Source organism: Syzygium oleosum, unplaced genomic scaffold (genome assembly GCF_021117445.2).
Source record: "Syzygium oleosum isolate NSW1041296 unplaced genomic scaffold, Sole_v2.1 Sole_v2.27, whole genome shotgun sequence".
Classification (NCBI taxonomy): Eukaryota; Viridiplantae; Streptophyta; class Magnoliopsida; order Myrtales; family Myrtaceae; genus Syzygium; species Syzygium oleosum.
Window position 1 is genome coordinate 4,407,794 of NW_026607511.1, and position 18,706 is coordinate 4,426,499.

Here is an 18,706-nt window from a genome sequence, read left to right on the forward strand (position 1 = left end):
GACCAATATGGTGACTCTTCGGTGTTTACGACCACATGTGACACCATACCACTCACAAAAGTGGCTAGTATCGTTCCACAAGCTCAAAACACCATCGGGATCGGCTATTTTAGCCTTGAATTCATGCAAAGCGAGCCGATCGGTCTCATCCCCCCTAGTTTTTGCTGAAGCTAGGACACTACAAAAGAGAAGAATGATGGTAGTTAAGCATGAGAATGACCTTAATAAAGCTCGACCTCTATAGGGAAGGTCCATGAGGATTTCTAACGAAGTGTTCTCAGCTCAAGTCTCTTTTGTTGTGCATGTGAAGCGGTATCCAAATTATATAAATGGGAATATGAGAATATTCTTGATTTCATAGAGTTCTGAATCTTTGACTATGAGTGTTTTATAGAGTTTGCAGGCATCGCATTTCACCTGCTAGAAAATATTGAAAATTAAGCCTTTGAAGTGACGCTACTATTTCTTTTTATAATGCGATTTTTGCTTGTTTTTGTTTGGAATAATGATTTGTACGTAAGTTCAGTCATGGATTAACTGCTGTTTTAGAATATTCTGTTCACATATTTCTTGGCCTTATTATATTGTTTTGGTCGAAGTTGGACAGCTGGCTAATTCACAAGATATAAGCATTTAGATGCAATGACTTTTTGATGATAAGCTAATTTTCATATAATTTTGAAGTAATCATTCTTTATTTCTCTTTGGGTGCAGAGACAACAATCATAGTCAATTCATAATAAGGCCGAGATATAAGAAGGTCTAATGCCCTACCCCACCTACCCCTCTCTCCTTCCTCCGGGGCACCTACCGTCTCCCCGGCGCTGGCTTCTCTGACGCTTGCGCCCCGTGCGACTTGGACCTCCATGGTCATTGTGCTAACGACTCTATCCTTCCCCCGGGGATTGTTCCCCCACGCGCCAGCTATGCTTCCTCGCTCTTTCCGTCCTGCCTTGAGCACCAATCCCCGGCTCAGGACTTCACCAGGTCACCGAGCTTTGGGGACGATGGGGACACATCCTCCTACCACTGCTTGATCTGCCAGTATGACCTCCACCAGGAGTGTCCCGACTTGGCGGCAAAGGCAAAGCGCGAGGACCCTAAGCACCCTTTCACGTTGTATTATTCCTAATGCAACAGTAAAGCCTGATCAGCGACGTGTGCCAGGGGAACATCGCCGAGGATTGATGGCACTACTATCACACAGGCTACGATTACCGCACGCACTAGGGCTGTGTGGAGGCTGAAGCAGGGGAAGCATCGGAGGATAATGGAGAAGATGAGACAGAAGATAATAGAGCTTATGAAGATGGAGTTTCGCCGCATGAAGATGCGGTACATGCTTGCAAGTATGGTCACCTCTTCCGTATGAGCTCACGGGCATTTCACTCCCAGCTGAGCCCTACGTAATTTTATTCCACTTCTTGAATTTTCTTAAATAGTTATAATAACTCTTGGTGATTTGGTCACCGTGTTCCAATGACATTCTTGTACTTCATAGTCCGATGATTCAGATCCTCGTACTATCTCATTGCGGTCCTTTGGGTTTCCTATTTTACCTCCCCGCTTTTTCTTTTACAAAATTATGAAATGATTTTGACATCATGAAGAATCTATTTTAGGTCGACCAAACAAACAAACAAAATCTAAGAAGATCCTTGACATCTGAGGATCAAGTTATGTATGTGACTAGCTCTGAGACTAAAGAACCAACTGTAAAGAAAGTCACATAGAATAACAGAAAATTGACAGAATGTATCGTCAAGCTCTACTTGAAAATCTCCCAATAGTTTGATGAAATTCCTGCTCAGCACAATGATGAAATTGCAAATTTGATCTCCAAATTTTCTAACATAGCAGGAAAATATTCATTTACAGAGCCATTGTTGAAAATGCACAATAAACTTTGACAAGTCACTGTAGAGAAAAAGACTGCCCACTGAAAAGGAGATGATCGTGTCCAGTTTATGCTTATGCCAAGAGTAAACCCAAGGAGTCACAAACCCAGAGCCAATCTCAGATTGGAGCAAGCACAACTTCTAAAAGAATTAGGGCAAAATACATGAGCAATCACAAATGGCCGGCTGAAAGTGTGCGGCAATGATCATTAATGCAGAAATGCAAGTCGATGCACGCACAGCTGCCCAAGCAAAAAGAACCGTGTGTATCAAGCAAAATTGCCATTTCAAAGGGAGAGCCGTCATTACACCTGAAGGGGAAACTTATCCAGGAAACCTAACAAGATAGCAGCACCATGCACACGGAGGAGACAGAGACCAGCAATCTTCCACTGAAGATGGTGATACAAGACAGGAGATTGCTAGGAAGAAGACAATGCAAATCAAATTGCCATGCTCACCAAAGCTTCCAAAAGATCTCCGCGTTTTACTGAGAAAGGAACTCCTCCATCAGTACAGTGTGTGGAAGGTGAGACGGAATTTTACCGAGTTAATTGCATATAGGAATAGCTTCTTGAGGCCAAAAGGACTTTTCAGAATTTATAAGACTAAAACCACGTCCTACGACATGAAAGTAATGGGACCGTGTATCAAAACACCACAAACAGCCAAGAATCCTGCCAAAAGCTTAGCAGAGTTAATATAGTGCAAACTAAAGATAGAAAGCTCACATACTAAATGTGAATAAGAAAACATAGAGTTTACCCGTTTAACTCCGTTTCAAAAAGTTAGACATTTGAAAAATCGTAGCCAAAATGGGCATTCATTTCAAAGGCAGCTTCTCTTTTGCAAAGAGAGAAGGCATTACTTCCGCAGGTGAATCTCTCGCCCTATCCTCAAAAGAGCCATCTAGACACTGAAAAGCTGTCCGCACTCCGCAGTCGCAAATGCCAATGAAGAAGTCAACCAAGATGGATCTCAGATGGATTTGCAAGTGCTAAAGCATGTAACCGAAAGAGAATCCAGTACCCATCATAGCATTGATAGAGTAAGACCAAATTTGATTGTTGAAGTCAAGCAAGCAATGTCATCAGACCAAAACATCAAAACGAGCGTTCACGGACATTAAACAGTTGAATCCTTTAGCCATAGTTCGCACATCAAAGACTGATCAAGCCGATTCGTCCACCCAGACAACCACGAAGAGATGCGACAGAAGAGACTTTGACACCTCCAGCAAGTAACAGCAGTACCTCCAATTGTTTTCTACAAGCACAAAATATTTTTCAATCAGCACAGATCAACTGCTTTACTATGACTGGAAACGATTGAGAGCATACCTATCCGGAGTATTATTTCTACCCCGAACGGAAGTTTCCTGTACTACGACGTTCATAGGGACCAGAACGGTCCCGACTATAGCGGTCATTTCCCGATCCTCCTCGGGTACCGCTATCCCTATTGCGCCCGCCAGATCGATCACCATTTCGATCAGGACCATAGCGCCCACCACCATCTCCTCCTCCTCCTCCATACCTGTCATCCCTCCCCCCATACTTACCTCCTCTGCCCCCTTCACTAGGACACTCCCTTGCAAAATGCCCAGGTTTGCCACACTTAAAGCACTCTCCACCTCCACCTCCACGGCCACCACCATAGTCCCGATTAGGGCCACGATCACGACCACGATCACGACTGCGATCACCATCTTGGTCTCTACCCGAACCTTGAGGCTGAGCTTTTTCCACAATAATATTTCTTCCATCCAAGTCCATCCCATTCATAGCCTCAATAGCCTCTTCCATTGCTTGCTTCTCATCAAAAGTTACAAAACCAAATCCACGGGAGCGTCCAGAGAACTTGTCCATCACCACCTGCATTAAAAATATTCTTCTCGGAGTCAGTTTGTATCATAAGAAAGGGAAAACTACAAATATCATCCTCAACTTTGCTCCTTATATCAAACACCCCCTTCTTACATTCAAAACCTACAACTACCATTTTCACTTTTTGTTTTTATTGGATTTCAAGTTGCACCTCCCACCCACACACATTTCCCAAAATTACCCCATCCTCAACATTGGATTTCACTTTCTAGGTGTAGATTTCAGGCGTGCATAAGGGCAAATAGGTCATTTTAGGTTGAGGAGATGCACAATGTAGACTTTGAAATGTGAGGAGCGTATTTGAAATGAAGAGCAAAATGGAGGATGGTCTTTGCAATTACGCCTATATGATATTAACATGCTTTCCTCATCACCACATTATCATATCAAGGATAGTAATGATACCAAATATAATTTCATGAAATTGCAGCAAAGAAGCATCCCATGTTCCAGAAAATGAAAAGCTTTGGTTTCTAGAGTTAACATACTAAACATACAAACTAACCATAATGCTAGAGCAGTTATTGCCCATACTCACTGCACTAGACCTTACCAATCAAATTACCAAATATTGGGACCCACACTAGATCACAGTGGAAAATAGAACTTCCCCCACACATTTCCATCGCTAGATTTGTTCTGTCTACTGATCTATAAAATGAGTCTACAATATTTTTAATAGATGACAAAAAAACAATTTGCAGATAAGAGCACCAATACAAAACTTGGTGAGTTCAGCCAATGAACACAGGGTATCAACTCTGATCCATTGAAAAAGCAATACTATTAGCCTCTAAAGCTCCTAAAGTTACCAGTTCAATTTCAAAAAAAAAGAACTTTTTACGGTAGTCCCCAACAGCTTTACTTGTTACTTTACCTTTTTGCCTTTTGTTTTTTTCTGATGACAAGGAACTGCACCTTAAGTGAGTAAACCCCAACTCATTATATACATCAATAACATCATGGACCAAGTTAAGATGTCCGCTGAAAGCATGGTAAAAGGTATCTCGACCAAACTTATCCTTATAAGAACAATCACTTTGTTTCCAAAAGACAGTGCTATATTCTTTTTGCATGTTGGGGTTCATGTAATTATCATAAAGCCAAGGCTGACTAATGACATGAAACTCGAGTCAAGATGACAGAGAAAAGGTAAAGTCATTGCAAGCACCATCTTGGAAAGAAAGAAGACATTGCTTGATCTACAAATAGTAGCCTTATCAATCCAAGCCACCTGTATGGTTGAGAATGTGGTAGATCGAGAAGTTTAAAGATCCTACCAACAATTTGTCCCACTCCTGTATCACTCGGATGTTGGTTCAAGCACATCCCATAAATGATAATATTCACATCTATAAAACGTAACATGAATGGGGTTCGACAGCAACATAACACGAGCACCAATTACTTAAACACAATCGAAGATTGCCTGTTAAGATAGATTATGCAAGTTTGAAGCATCTTCTACTTATTCACCACGATAAAACTATGCGGCCAAGCCTCATTTAGCTGCAAAGGTTAATGACATCAAACTATCGTGTAGTTACCAATCGTACCAATTGGATGTAGGTTAAAATAATTTTGCAAACGAATTAAAGTATCTAAATTTCCTGATATCAGTTAGAGAGAAGGCCTGTTGCTTTGGCATGCAACTTATAAAGCATGAAGTATCAAATGCCCTACCACCATAAAAGACATTTGTAGAAGCTAGGAGGCAGTCATATATGTCTAATGGTTACCGTATGGATAAAGACCGTAAACATTCAATAGATGCCGAAAAATTGTACCTTCGCCTCAAGCAGATGGCCAAACTTTTCAAAAGCATCTTTTAGACCTCTATCAGATGTTGACCATGAAAGGCCACCAATATAGCAGCGGAACTCCACCTCTTCTGACATCTTCTACCTAAATTTAATGAGTGATGTTAGGCATGGTATTACCAAAATGTAGAGAAAAAGCATGGCAAGTATAATGCAATTGCCCAAGAAATAGAGAAGAAATCAGCTCACCCACAAGTATGAAGTAAATGTCGAGCATTAATAAACTTAGATTCTCGTGAAGATAAGGTAGAATAAAGGACAGTGAATAACTGAATGAACTATAGCGATCCACGAGTTCAAGTACATTAGTCAGTGATTTTTAAACCAGACCATGTGGGCTCGTGCATCAAAGCGCAATCAACAAGCTTGGACAATATTTAACCATTGTAAAGAACTTTTTACCTCCAAAAAACCATAGCACATAGAGAAAAGAACCAGAACAAGTAGCTTCTCGAGGTAAGATTCTTAAACTACCATCACGCCACAGGGCCTACTTGGCATAGGTTTGCACAAGTATTTATTGACGAAATTCTTCAATGCACACATACAATTGCTTTTACAAACAGTAACGTTACATCTGTTAATAAATTTCCTTTAACCACCTAAGAAAGTCATCCTTAAAAGATGTTCTACTTTCTTCATCATGGCAACATGGAGTGAAATGCCAATGATAGCTTGAAAAGTCCATTCAAAATGAGAATGGTCTGTCATTCCATTAGGAGCTATCCATACTACGACATCTCAGTCCATTCAAGGAGAAATCAACAGCAACCGAACAAGTAAACCCACACACTAATATACTCTTTTATTCAATCAGCAGATTATTTCACACAAAATCGACGCAGCTAACAGATTTATCAAGCAACAAAAAGCTAGAGAAGATCCACTCCTGGTGGATAAAGACAGGCAGCCCTATGATAAGACCATTTAAGGACAATCCTCGCTTCCATATTAGCTCAAATTGAACACCTTTCCTTTGCTACCTGGCCCAAGAAGGAGAATTTCCCAACATGAACTAACTGCCGTCGAATATCAGACCGAGAAAGGGAAAATTTCTTAGACCCCGAACCGTTTCGTCCACGGCAACTGAGCTCTCACAAGAGCGACAAAATTTTAACCCATCGGGTTACTTCGGTATTCCGATAAACATCAAGAATTCATTCACGTCCCCAAGCCTCCACAGCACATATGCTTCGCGAACCGTAATCAAGCTCCACCAAAGCTCAACGCGATCATCAACAACAAAACCTACTCAAACCCGAACCAATCACACCCGCGCGGAACTCCCCCGCGAGGAGAGCCCCGAGGAAAGAGCGAAACGAGAAGCGGATCCGGCAAAGGGGAGGGGGGCCGACTTACGGAGGACCGAGACGGAGAGCGGAGCGGGGGCGGCGATCAGGCGACTCGGTCAAGCTCGGTTCACCTCGCTCTCGTGCAGCAGCGAAGACGAAGAAGACGGAGACGGAGACGAAGACGAAGGAGAAGAAGAAGAAGAAACCCTAGAAAAGGTAAAAGGGGAGGGGAGGGAAGGAGGGAATCAGCATCAGATGCAAATGGCCGGCTGACGAGGGCAATTTCGGGACGCGGCCGAGGAAATCTCCGGTAAAAGGAGCTGCAGGGTAGTCTTACCCTGCATGCGCTCCTCTCTCCATGGCCCCCCCACCCCGTTTGTAAAAGTTCCCCTTTTTGGGTGCCATTGCATTTTTGTCTCTTTTTTTCAATGTTTTTAGTGGCCCAAATTTCACATTTGCTTTTGACCTTTTCTCTTCCTCTAAATCTTTACCCTCCTCGTAATCTTTTAACTTTTATTGAACATAAAATCTAGGCGTGAGCATGATTTCAGGATAGAATCGGAAACTTGAGAATTGGACCCGGTGGAATCCAGGTTTTAAGGTATACAGGGCAGGTTCTAGGTTCCAATGAACAAGCCTTTGTGTTTTCCCGTTTTATATCCCGCGGCGTTTCATGGCATCCAGTGATGAGTATGTAATTTAAAAACGCTAGTGTAAGCTTCCATTTCCGACGATATCCATGATTGAGATTTTTGTATTTTGTTAATATTTTATATTCTTCGTGTGTCTAAATATAAGTTGTGATTAGTGGATTGTAATGAATGGTGGTCATTAGAGGTGATGATTTGCTACAATCGTCAAATTAAGAGTACATGTGGAACTTGAGTAGACATTGGAACCTGTGACAGAGTAGGTTTCAAGTTTTTTGATATGCAAAGTGAGTTTCAGGTTTCGGGAAGCCTATCTCAACTTTATAAGTTTCAGGTTCTAGGTAGAACCTAAACAGAACCTGAAACCCCTCACCCCTAATAAAATCTGAATTTTCTTAACATATGTACATGTCTAGATTGACTTTGACTTTTCGTTTAATCTAAATCTTGCAACACACACTTCAACTTTTCTTAAATGCGAGACTTCTGAAATCCTCACTCGTATGACATTTTCGAAGAATCGAAGTCATTTTATGCTTAGGAGAATCGACACAAATAATCGATAAACGACTATTAATGGAGAACGTGCGAAGCGAATAAAATTTGCCCTTCTCAACCGACACCCGCTAGTCACGAATCAACTCTTATTCCGTGACTAAAGTCTCGGCGAGAATTTGATCTTGGGTGCAAAAAACTTTAGAATAAAAAAAACAGAAAAGCAGGAATCGATACCAAAATTGGGAATATTTGTGGGGACCAAATTGCGATAATCTATAAAATATGGGGATCTAAGTATAATTCTTGGAAAGAGTTGTCCGTCGAATTTTGACCGTCGCTATTCACGTCCCTCGAGTGCGCCAGGGTTTTGGGTTTTGCCAAGCGAAGCTACTTTCAGTTCCGGCCGGTCCCTCTTCTCCTCCTCCTTCTTGCCCTTCCGCAACCACCTCCTCCTCCTCCAGCGCCGCCGCAACCGCCGCCGCCGCAGCTTCGCCGTCGCCGCTTCGCCGCCGGAGCGTATAGGCTGGCTCCCGCTTAGCTCACCTGGAAGCAGAGAAACGATCGGCGAAGGGGGGGAAGAAGGAAGAGCGCGGGAGAAATGTGGTACCTGTGCGTGTTCTACCACCGGTTGCTGGATTACCGGAAACCGGAGTTCGAGTCTCTCGCCCGGATGTTCGGTGCGTTCGATTCCGACGGCGGGCGGGAGGACGGGGCGGAGCACTTGGAGTGGAGGCTGCCGGAGCACCACCATCCCGACTCTCCTTTCCACTTCGTCAACCTCCCTTCCGAGGACGTCGCTCGCGATGTCGCCAATCGAAGTGGGTTTTGTTTTTTTTTTTTTCCCCTCTTTCATGATGTTCGCGTGGGTGAAAACCAGTGGGCTGGGAATGACAATCGTTGGAGCTGTGAATCTTCTGTTTTGATATTCACCTGTAAAGACCTAGAGGAGCTGTTATCTAATTCATTGCATTTGATCGACCCGACTGCTCTTTTGGCATCTGGTGTGAATTCGTTTCCGTGCATAGAGATGTGAAGGCTCCTATATAATTTGCAGAAGCAGTAGCTCTGCTAGGATTATCTGCATTCATACGCCGTAATGCACGGCTTTGTTAGGCACGAGTCGGAATGATGGGTTGGATGATTGCGTTGTGGATGCAGCCTTGCATCTTTTGTTAAATCTGGAGGTAGCAATCATGTCTCAAGTGTGCTCATCAGATACCCATTGGTGATTAATTATGGTATCTGTTGGTAACATCTCTCTGGCATTTTTTGAGATTTTAATGAAAAATCATCGCCAATGTACAGAATCATAGTGAAATCTAGATATAAGAAAAGGAATGTCGACTCTATAGTTGGCTAGTTTCCTGTGGGCTTAGAGATGTCATGTCACGGCATATCTGCTAAAACATTTCTGCCATCGGTTAAATGGAATCGTTCATTTTTGTTCAATGTATTGAAAGATGAAAGATGTACCTGGACATAATAGATGAGAGACAAAGATATGACATACCTAGGCACATGAGATGGCTTCAGAATGATCTTTAAGGTTTAATTAACCACTTCATGCTTGAATCATGAGATAGGGGTTCTTACTTCTAACTTTCTGTTAAATACTTGCCGTGGGAGTTTACCTTGAAGTGAAAGATGATGAATTTTGGAACTTTATCTCCTCCTTTAAAAGATGCTGATTCAATTTTTTATCTTTCCGTCATACGCCTTAAATATCAACATGATGATCATCTTTGTTTTATCACTTGATATGAAATTATGCTGGAGATGGAACTAAACTTGTCGACAAACAGAAAGCTTTTGTTGCTTAATAGTTAACCAGTCTCTGCAGCGCACAATGTTAATTGTACGTTGTCCACCTGATTTATAGCCATCATCACCAGCAAGCATTAGGACAATAATCCATTTCTTTTCCATAGAATTAATAAATGAGCTTTTGTCTGCTGGAAGCCTGGAAGAGACCAGTTAGTACTAGTATTGTTGATATATTCTTCTTATATCGCTTTCTTGCAGTTAATGCTATAACAGTGGCTCTAATAAACATATCTTCTTCCTTTAGTGGTTCTATTGAGTAACTCATCAATCTATCGACTTAATTGTGTTCATGGCAAGAAACTTAGCTTTGTCTTCTTGGATTTGCATAATTGTAGGTATACTTGTCAAGGGTATATATGAACTCTGGGGAGAAGGAGACAGCTACAAAGAACTAGAAGATGCTATAAACAATTACCCTGATGAGCGTAAGCTACCATATCTGACTTCTGAAAGCACATTCAGAATCACGGTTGACAGTTTTGGGAAGGTCATTAGCTTTCAGGAGCAAAATGAACGCATTCAAAGTCTTGCATACATCCCATTCAAGGTGCGTTACCATGTTTTATGTCTTGAGGATCTTCAAATGCTAAATTGTGGATTTGAAAGTTGAATTTCTCGTGTGTGCAAATCCATATGTTGATATTATTGGGAATATGGATGGTGCATCAAAGGCCTTGAATTTTGAGCCTTTGGTCCTGGGAGCTCATGCATGTGATCAACTGTCCTAAAGGACCAATGCAGACTTACTGTATAAAATAACGATGATACTCCGTGGACGGTTAAAGCTGGAAAATTTTTGTCCTTATTGTAACTGCGATATGCTAGTTTCCTTTAAACATGGTTACTGATTTTGAGAGGTGGTAGATGTTTACTTCTGCTAAGCTTTGGTTGCTGTTCAATTTCAGAAAAGAAATTGTCAAGGTGTTAATAAATACATAAACGTTCAATAATGTTACTTTTGGGTAAGCTTTATAAAATTAGTCAATGTCAGAAGGAATCTGCATCTCAGCCAAATTATAAACTCCCTCAAATGCATGGATAAGGTACTTACACGTACTCTTCAGTCACATAATGAAATTCTAATTATCTTCAAGCTATAAATCAGATCTTTATACCAATCTGACCGAGTGGATTTTTCTTTTATCCATATCCCTAGAAGGCATTTTCACAGTGTGAGGCCAGGCTGCAATACTCAACTGCCAGTGCCTAAAAAATCATATGGCCACTACCTATTCATTGTCCGAAATGCATGGATCTATTTCTTTGAAGTCTTGATTTTAGACTTTGGTAGATGAGCAAGTAGTCAATGATCTGATAAAAGCAGGAAATTGGTATTAAGAAAATCAAGCTCTGGGAGTTTATTTGGTTATTCAGGTTGTTGCTGATTGTGATAGATGACAGTGATTATCCAAGTGAGGACTCATGACTGAGATTGGGGAATTTTTATTTTTTACTTTTGAATGTTTTATTGCTGAATGGTGGGACTCTTAATATTCTTTAGATTGGTAAAGTATGTAGCATACTTGGGTTAGTAAACACTGGACTCCTGTTCTCCATTTTAACCCTGTCATGTAATAACTGAATGAAACTGATAATCATCCGGTCAACAAACCTCTTTTTGCTTGTGAGTTTTCCTTGTCAGACGTGTTGATAAGATTGTGAGGTAATCTCATATATAATTGTCTTTTCAAATACTTAATGATCTGCCAGTTATTTTCAATCAGCTTCTCGTTGAAAGAATATAACCTGTTTGTGGTCCCTGTGGGAAGTATAAGCTGGTGTAAATTGTTGCAGGGACGAGTCAATCTAAGGAATCCAGTTCACAAGTTCTGGCTCATGGAAACAGATGATTATGGAGCCAACAATGGTCTCCCTCCAGTGGTTCAGAAGAGGATATTTTTTGGCCGTGAAGTTGGTGGTGCTGACCGGAAGCTTTTGCCCACATATCAGCTTAAAAGTCGAACCTACCTTGGCCCTACCGCCATGGATGCAGAAATGGCTTTCTTGATGGCCAATCAAGCAATGGTAAAATCAGAGAAACTTGTTTATGATCCTTTTGTTGGTACTGGAAGCATTCTTATTGCGGCAGCTCATTTTGGAGCAATGACCTTGGTTCGTGCTCTTCTCTCCACGTTGAAGTAGACAAGGAGCTAGTTGAATGGAGAAACATTCTCTTGCCTTTTAACTGACATGAAACTTTCAGGGTGCAGACATTGATATTAGGGTAGTGCGTGATGGGCGTGGACCTGATTGTAATGTCTGGAGTAACTTTAAGCAGGTACCCTTAGCATTTGTTAGTGTGATTTGAATTGCTTTGTGATGTCTAGCTGGGTCTAAATAACTAAAATATTAACTGCGCACAGGAACTTAGAACTTTCTCGTTTGGCTAAGTGAACAAAGTTCATGGATGACCATCAAGGAGGCACAAACCTAACATATCACTTATTCCCTCCTTGCAGTATGGATTGCCTATGCCAATTGGTTTGTTAAGGGCCGATAATAACCTGCCTCCATGGCGTCCTGGGTTAAAAGAAGTAAGTGCCTGCGGTCTTTCCTTTTCATTCTTGTAATTAAGTGAAAAGATTTGGTGGCTTTGCTCTTATCAGGAGAATCTTATTGTAATTCATCATCCTCTGTGAGTACCATCAAGTTCAGTAGTACCTTCAGGAACCTGGTTTTTACTTAGGATCTTCCACTTTAAAGATGAGATGGAGGGTAATGCTACTGAACTTTTCAGCAGATCAATGCCATGATGAGGATCCAAGCTGGATTTCGTTATTTGTGTTAGTGACGCTAATAATAGTCACAACTGAGTTTTATTTGTTTCCTTCAAGCACAACTAAGGTTAATTTTTCCTATCTCGCTTTCCTCCTTTGTCGGGTAACGTTCTCTCATGTTAATTTTGTAGGTATTTGATGCCATAATCTGTGATCCTCCTTATGGAGTTCGTGCTGGAGGACGTAAGTCTGGTGGCCGTAAATTACTAAAGGGGGTTGTGGGCCCTTACACTGTTCCCGATGACAAGAGGACAGATCACATACCGTCGACTGCAGCTTACAGCTTGGTAGAATGTGTGCACGATTTGCTCGACATCGCCGCTAAAATGCTCGTACTTAATGGCAGGCTAGTGTTCTTCTATCCCGTATTGAGGGAAGACGAGTCCCCAGAAAACCATTTCCCGGAGCACCCATGTTTTGTATTGGTTTCAGCTTCGGAACAGATATTAAGTTCACGATATAGCCGGGTTTTACTCACAATGGTGAAGAGAAGTCCTTACACCAAGGAAATCGAAGAAGCGGCTAGGCTTAAACATCTGGAGTTCAAGGAAAACCACCTAAAGTGGTTGGAAGACGGTAATCTTCATTCTGCGGTTTTTAGCCCTGGTGAGTCGGTATTCATTGCAGAGGGCGACACCAAAGTTAGTAAAGAAACAAAGCCGAAGTATAGAGGAAAATATGTGTAGTTCCCGAAAGCAGAATTTAATAGGCTATTAGACAAGAGAGAGAGATTCCTTGACAATGGAGTGAAGTTATAAACTAATCATGCAGTGCCCTCGTCAATTTAAGCAATTCAATTTACTGATGCATTTTGTTCCTTCTCAGTATGAAAGAGACGACACTGCCTTCCACACAGATCCCATCTTAGTTTACCTTGTATTCTTGGCACTCAATATTTGTTCATCATATTAAGTTGCGATACAGATGATCATTAATCCCAGTCTAACCTATGCATGTATGATTTCTGATGAGGACATTATCTTTGTGTTCTTCTAGAACTAGTAGTTTCAGTCACCAGATCGCGAGTAGTCGCATTTTCTAATTGTTGATCGAGGAAAGTTCATCATGACTTCTGATCGTGGGTGGTCACAAGAGATTCCTCTAATGTTGTGTTTTCAGGTCTTTCTGAATCTAATACAAATTGCATGCGCATTCGATTGATTTACACATTTGAACTATTTTCTCCAAACGGTACAAGGAATTGCAACCATAGCGGTCAATAGTCATTGGAAATGTTCTTGGAGCAACATATCATGACAAGGAAAATTACCAAAAAAGTCCTAAATCTAGTGCAATTATGCCAATTCAGTCCTAAATTTTTTTTTTTAGCCAATTCAGTCTTAAACCTTTTGTAATTGTGTCAATTCAGTCCATCCGGCCACTTTTATCCAGTCGGCGCTGACATGGATGCCAGTCGGCTGATGTGGCAATATTTTAATTTAATTTTTATTTTTTTCCTTTCTCTTTTTTTGTTTTTTTTCGTTTCCTTCTTCCCCTTGGCCGGTCCAGCCAAGGGGAGTCTCATCGGCCATTGGGGCACCGGCAAGGGTGAGCCTCACCCAGCTACGCGAGGCCTAGCGAGGGCGAAGCCGGCCATGGCCGGGCGAGCTTTGCTCACCGCGTTGGGCGAACTCGACTCACCCATCGGCGAAGGGCGAGCTTCGCCATGGTCGGGCGAGGTCGAGCTCACCCGGCCATGGCGAAGTCCGCCCTCGCCAGTGCCGGCGAGGGCAAGCCTCCCCAATGGCCGGCAAGACCTCGCTGGCACTAGCCCCTGGCCGGTCCGGCCACCACACCAGGGGAAGAAGGAAAGGCCAAAAAAAGAAAACAAAGAAAGGAAAAAAATAAAAAAAATTTCAAGCTCCGCCCTCGCCAGTACCAGCAAGGGCGAGCCTTGCAGTTGCACAGCCATGGCGAGGCTCGACCTCGCCAGACCTGAGCAAGGCTCGAGCTCGCGGCACCCGAGCTAGGGTCGAGCTCGCGGCACTCGAGCGAGGTCGAGCTCGCCCAACCATGGCGAGCTTGGCCCTCGCCGTCGCACAACCATGGCGAGCTTCGCCCTCATCGAAGCTGGGCGAGGCTTGCCCTCGCCAGTTCCCAGTGGCCAGCGAGGTCACCTCGCCGGTGAGCCTTCCCCCGGGCCGGACCGGCCAGGGGGAAGAAGGAAAAGAAAAAAAAATAAAAGAGAAGGAAAAAAATTTAAAAAAATTAAAATATTACCACGTCAATCGTCCGGCACCGGCCGGCGTCCACATCAGCGCCGGCCGGGCAAAAGTGGCCGGATGGACTGAATTGACACAATTGCAAAAGGTTTAGGACTGAATTAGCCAAAAAAAAAGGTTTAAGCGAATTGACACAATTGCAATAGGTTTAGGACTTTTTTGGTAATTTTCCCCACCATGACACGAGAACACTTTAGCGTGTTGATGGAATATATGAAAGAAAGATCTCCCTTCAAGCCGTACATACAACTTTCATCGAATATGGCTTTCCATGGAATTTGATACGTACCCATGAAATCGAGTATGAAATTGAAAATTATGTATTTTACATATCCATACAATTGAGTCCTTGGATTTTCGAAATAGTGTAAAAATAAAAAGAAGTGCTCCAAATCATTACAATCTGACTCGAATCCGACCTAAAAAAAGTTGAGACATTTTGAATTGCTTGTCGACACGGAATGCATGTTGTGAAAACAATTTAGTGCAGGGACGATGTAGGAAAAAGAATAGTTTATTGAGTCTCTTGAAATTTGTTCAATATTATTCCCGAACTTTTGGTACATATTTAATTCAGTTCCTGAATTATATGAAAATGTTCAATATAGTCCTTTCCATTAATTCAAGTTCAGGGATTATATTGAACATTTTCATATAGTTCAGGGACTGAATTGAACATGTACCAAAAGTTCGAGAATGACATTGAACAAATTAAAAGTTCAAGGACCACACTGAATATTAGCCTAAAGTTCAGGGATTACATTGAACAAATTAAAAATTCAAGGACTAAATTATGCATTGGATCAAAATTCATATACTGTTTGTTTCATTATCCCATATTGTATCTAATTTATGATGTCCTTGGGACAAGCGCAGGAAAACCGTGTCCTTTTCCTGGAAAGTCAAAAGCAGAGACGGGGGAAGGTGACAAAGCGCCATGCAGTTTGGTTGACACATTGCTAACACCAACGTTGTCAGCTCTTGAGCTGCCTCACGTCTCCGTCCCCCTCCCTCTCATTAAGTCTCTCCTCCATCTCTCTCCTTCAGTCCTTTTCATCTTCGCCTTCTCCCTCTTCCTCCTCCCTTGCGATCTTTTTCCAACCTCGAACTTCCATGGATCGAGAGCTCTCGTGGGTTCTTACACTTGTTGCTTATTGTTGCTTGATGGGAGAGGGTAATGCCCAGCTCGGAGTCGGCTTCTACCGCGAAACCTGCCCTTCCGCCGAGCCCGTCGTGAGATCCGTCGTTAGAAATGCGGTCATCTCCAACCCCAACACGGCCGCGGTCTTGCTTCGCCTTCACTTCCATGACTGCTTCGTCGAGGTGTCGCTCTCTCGCTCTCCCGCAACATACTGCTTTTCTCACATTACGACTAGTAATGCTTCGAAAGTTGATAGATTCTTGATAGATAGATAGATGCTCGTTGATAAGATCTTTTGTTTAGAAATGAGAATGTTTAAGATTGATCTTGTGATTTTGATGATGTGTGTGTGTGTGATAGGGATGTGATGGTTCGATTCTTATAGAGAACGGGCAAAGTGCGGAGAGGAATGCGTTCGGGCACCAAGGGGTGGGCGGATTCGATGTGATTGAGGAAGCCAAGCAGCAACTCGAGGCCGCGTGCCCCGGCATCGTCTCGTGCGCCGACATCGTCGCCTTAGCGGCTAGAGATGCTGTCGCGACGGTTCGTCTGTCTTTTATTTGTGTGTTTTCTTTGATTTGCATGTATATACGAATTATCTGTTGAGGATAATCACAAATATATGTATTGCGAGTCAATTTCCTAGCGTGTCTAGGACGGATCGTCCATGCACTCGTGATTAGGGATCATGAAAGAACATGGAACACGAATTGTTAAAATGAGTTCATGAAGTGACGTGAAAAGCTGATAACACGCTGATATTGATATGCGAAGGCAAATGGGCCGGCTTATGAGGTGCCGACAGGGCGGCGGGACGGGAGGGTGTCGAATGTGTCGCTGGCCGCAGACATGCCGGACGTCGGTGACTCCATCCAACAGCTCAAGTCCAAGTTCTCCGAGAAAGGTCTCTCCGACGGGGACCTCGTCCTCCTCAGCGGTACACCCTCTCTCTCTGTCTCTCTGTCTCTCTCTCTCTCTCTCTCTCTCTCTCTCACACACACACAGTAGTCATGCTGATATGGTGAGCTGATGTTGGTTTGGAAGCCTAAATAACATGAAAAAGGTTGTCATCAGTCATCATGTTCGAGTTGGAGCAAGTTACTTAGAATCTCGATAGCTAGTTTTTGATGGGTAACAAACAGATTTATAATGCTCTGACCTCAATTTCACACACGATACACCCTTCAATGATGATTCTTTGCAATTAGACTTGAAGTAATAAAGATGCCCGTTTGCTTAGTCATAGCCCAATTTCACAGTTCTAAAATACATGCAGGACTACAGTCCTTCCAATAAATATTGGAACTGATTAGTGAAGAAAACAAATCTGCAAATCTCTAGCATGCGTTACATCACTTTCGATTTTCATGTTTCAGCCGCGCATACCATCGGAACCACCGCGTGCTTCTTCATGACGGAACGTCTGTACAACTCCGTGCCCGGCGGCGGATCGGATCGTTCGATCGACCCTGACTTCTTGCCGGAGCTGAAGTCGATGTGCCCACAGAACGGCGACGTGAACATGCGGATAGCAATCGATCACGGCAGCGAGCGGACATTCGACGACCGAATCCTCCGGAATATCAGAAGCGGATGGGCCGTGTTGGAGTCGGACGCGAAGCTAAACGATGACCCGGCGACGCGGAGCGTGATGGAATCTTACGTGGGTCTCTTCAACCCGCTCTTCAGGCCCTCCTTCGAAGCGGATTTCGTCGAATCGATGGTAAAGATGGGTCAAATTGGTGTCAAGACGGGTTCGAATGGAGAGATCAGACGGGTTTGCAAATCTTTTAACTAATTACTCGATCACATCTTACCTTACATGTGCATTTATTGGTCTCCATGAATAATAGGTTGTCCTAGATCATTTGGACTTAATTGTCCCATTTGTAAAGACATGATGTTAACAAAGTTTCACTGCGTTCCGAAATTGCAACTTTTGTACGTATTTTTAAGTGCTCTTGAAGTACGTTAGCGTCGCGACTATCCATACAATCAATCATAGATTGCTTAAACATTTTTCCGATTAATTAGGTGGATGATTGCTTAGTACCACTATTAAGGGTGATCGGTTACTGATCCAGTCCGGTTTTAAGGTAGAACCGAGAACCGGAGTGGGAGAACGGTTCCCAAATTTGGGAACCGAGGACCGGACCGTTTGGTCCTAGGATCGGAAACTTGAACTTTTTGTTTTCTCATTATTTGATACAATATATTTGGAAATTAGAACTGTGTTCTCCATACTGACTATACATAATCACAAAATAAAGTGTGCAACTCGAGCCAATGTGACAGCAAATTGTGTTCTTCATGCAAACTACACATATGTTATAAAATTGGAATTGCATTCCCCATACCAACTACACATAATCACAAAAAAAAAAGGCATAAGTATTTGATCCGGTCCGGTTGGTCCGGTTCGGTCGAGTTCCCCTTGGAACCGGGAACCGGACCGCCCGGACACTAGTTCCACTTTTAGGAACCAAGAATCGGACCGATCCCGGGAACCTAATCAAACCGGCCAATCTGGTCCGGTTCGAGCGGTTTCCGATTGAGGCGGTCCGTTTTGGACACCCCTAGCCGCTATTATGAGAGCAAATAAATAACCCTCAATATATAAATAATTGACGGAAAGTCCTAATATTGTACAAATGCCAATCTCATCCTAAACTTTTTAATTTAACCAATTTAGTTCAAA

The 18,706-nt window shown here is 42.7% G+C and overlaps 3 protein-coding genes across 5 annotated transcripts; 2 read left to right on the plus strand and 1 right to left on the minus strand.

Moving 5' to 3' along the window:
* Positions 1 to 2,905: 2,905 nt before the first annotated feature.
* LOC115691423 (glycine-rich RNA-binding protein RZ1A) lies at positions 2,906 to 7,264 on the minus strand. Its single transcript, XM_030618046.2, has 4 exons — positions 6,964 to 7,264; positions 5,572 to 5,689; positions 3,239 to 3,772; positions 2,906 to 3,164 (listed from the first exon to the last, which is right to left on the minus strand). The coding sequence occupies exons 2-3, from the start codon at positions 5,680 to 5,682 to the stop codon at positions 3,257 to 3,259; spliced, it is 627 nt and encodes a 208-aa protein (XP_030473906.1). The 5' UTR covers positions 5,683 to 5,689; positions 6,964 to 7,264; the 3' UTR covers positions 2,906 to 3,164; positions 3,239 to 3,256.
* A 1,144-nt stretch (positions 7,265 to 8,408) lies between these two features.
* Positions 8,409 to 13,616, plus strand: LOC115691419 (uncharacterized). Of its 3 annotated transcripts, none has more exons than XM_030618044.2 (6): positions 8,409 to 8,862; positions 10,204 to 10,415; positions 11,663 to 11,980; positions 12,072 to 12,146; positions 12,328 to 12,402; positions 12,777 to 13,616. In XM_030618044.2, the coding sequence occupies exons 1-6, from the start codon at positions 8,643 to 8,645 to the stop codon at positions 13,329 to 13,331; spliced, it is 1,455 nt and encodes a 484-aa protein (XP_030473904.2). In that variant the 5' UTR covers positions 8,409 to 8,642; the 3' UTR covers positions 13,332 to 13,616. The 3 variants fall into 3 exon arrangements, with proteins under 3 accessions (XP_030473904.2, XP_056159469.1, XP_056159468.1); XM_056303494.1 differs by having other exon boundaries at positions 8,723 to 9,292; XM_056303493.1 differs by lacking the exon at positions 8,409 to 8,862 and adding an exon at positions 9,299 to 10,027.
* A 2,226-nt stretch (positions 13,617 to 15,842) lies between these two features.
* Positions 15,843 to 17,916, plus strand: LOC115691420 (peroxidase 43). The gene is made up of 4 exons (XM_030618045.2): positions 15,843 to 16,190; positions 16,369 to 16,551; positions 16,783 to 16,945; positions 17,385 to 17,916. The coding sequence occupies exons 1-4, from the start codon at positions 15,981 to 15,983 to the stop codon at positions 17,804 to 17,806; spliced, it is 978 nt and encodes a 325-aa protein (XP_030473905.2). The 5' UTR covers positions 15,843 to 15,980; the 3' UTR covers positions 17,807 to 17,916.
* Positions 17,917 to 18,706: the final 790 nt, after the last annotated feature.

Coding starts and splice junctions, on each gene's coding strand:
- LOC115691420 (XM_030618045.2), top strand. CDS start 15,981: ATGGATCGAGAGCTCTCGTGGGTTCTTACACTTGTTGCTTATTGTTGC. Junction 16,552..16,782: donor CTAGAGATGCTGTCGCGACG/GTTCGTCTGTCT, acceptor TGATATGCGAAG/GCAAATGGGCCGGCTTATGA. Junction 16,946..17,384: donor GGACCTCGTCCTCCTCAGCG/GTACACCCTCTC, acceptor TTCATGTTTCAG/CCGCGCATACCATCGGAACC.
- LOC115691423 (XM_030618046.2), bottom strand. CDS start 5,682: ATGTCAGAAGAGGTGGAGTTCCGCTGCTATATTGGTGGCCTTTCATGG. Junction 3,773..5,571: donor GCCATCTGCTTGAGGCGAAG/GTACAATTTTTC, acceptor TTTTTAATGCAG/GTGGTGATGGACAAGTTCTC.
- LOC115691419 (XM_030618044.2), top strand. CDS start 8,643: ATGTGGTACCTGTGCGTGTTCTACCACCGGTTGCTGGATTACCGGAAA. Junction 10,416..11,662: donor TTGCATACATCCCATTCAAG/GTGCGTTACCAT, acceptor AAATTGTTGCAG/GGACGAGTCAATCTAAGGAA. Junction 12,403..12,776: donor GGCGTCCTGGGTTAAAAGAA/GTAAGTGCCTGC, acceptor TTAATTTTGTAG/GTATTTGATGCCATAATCTG.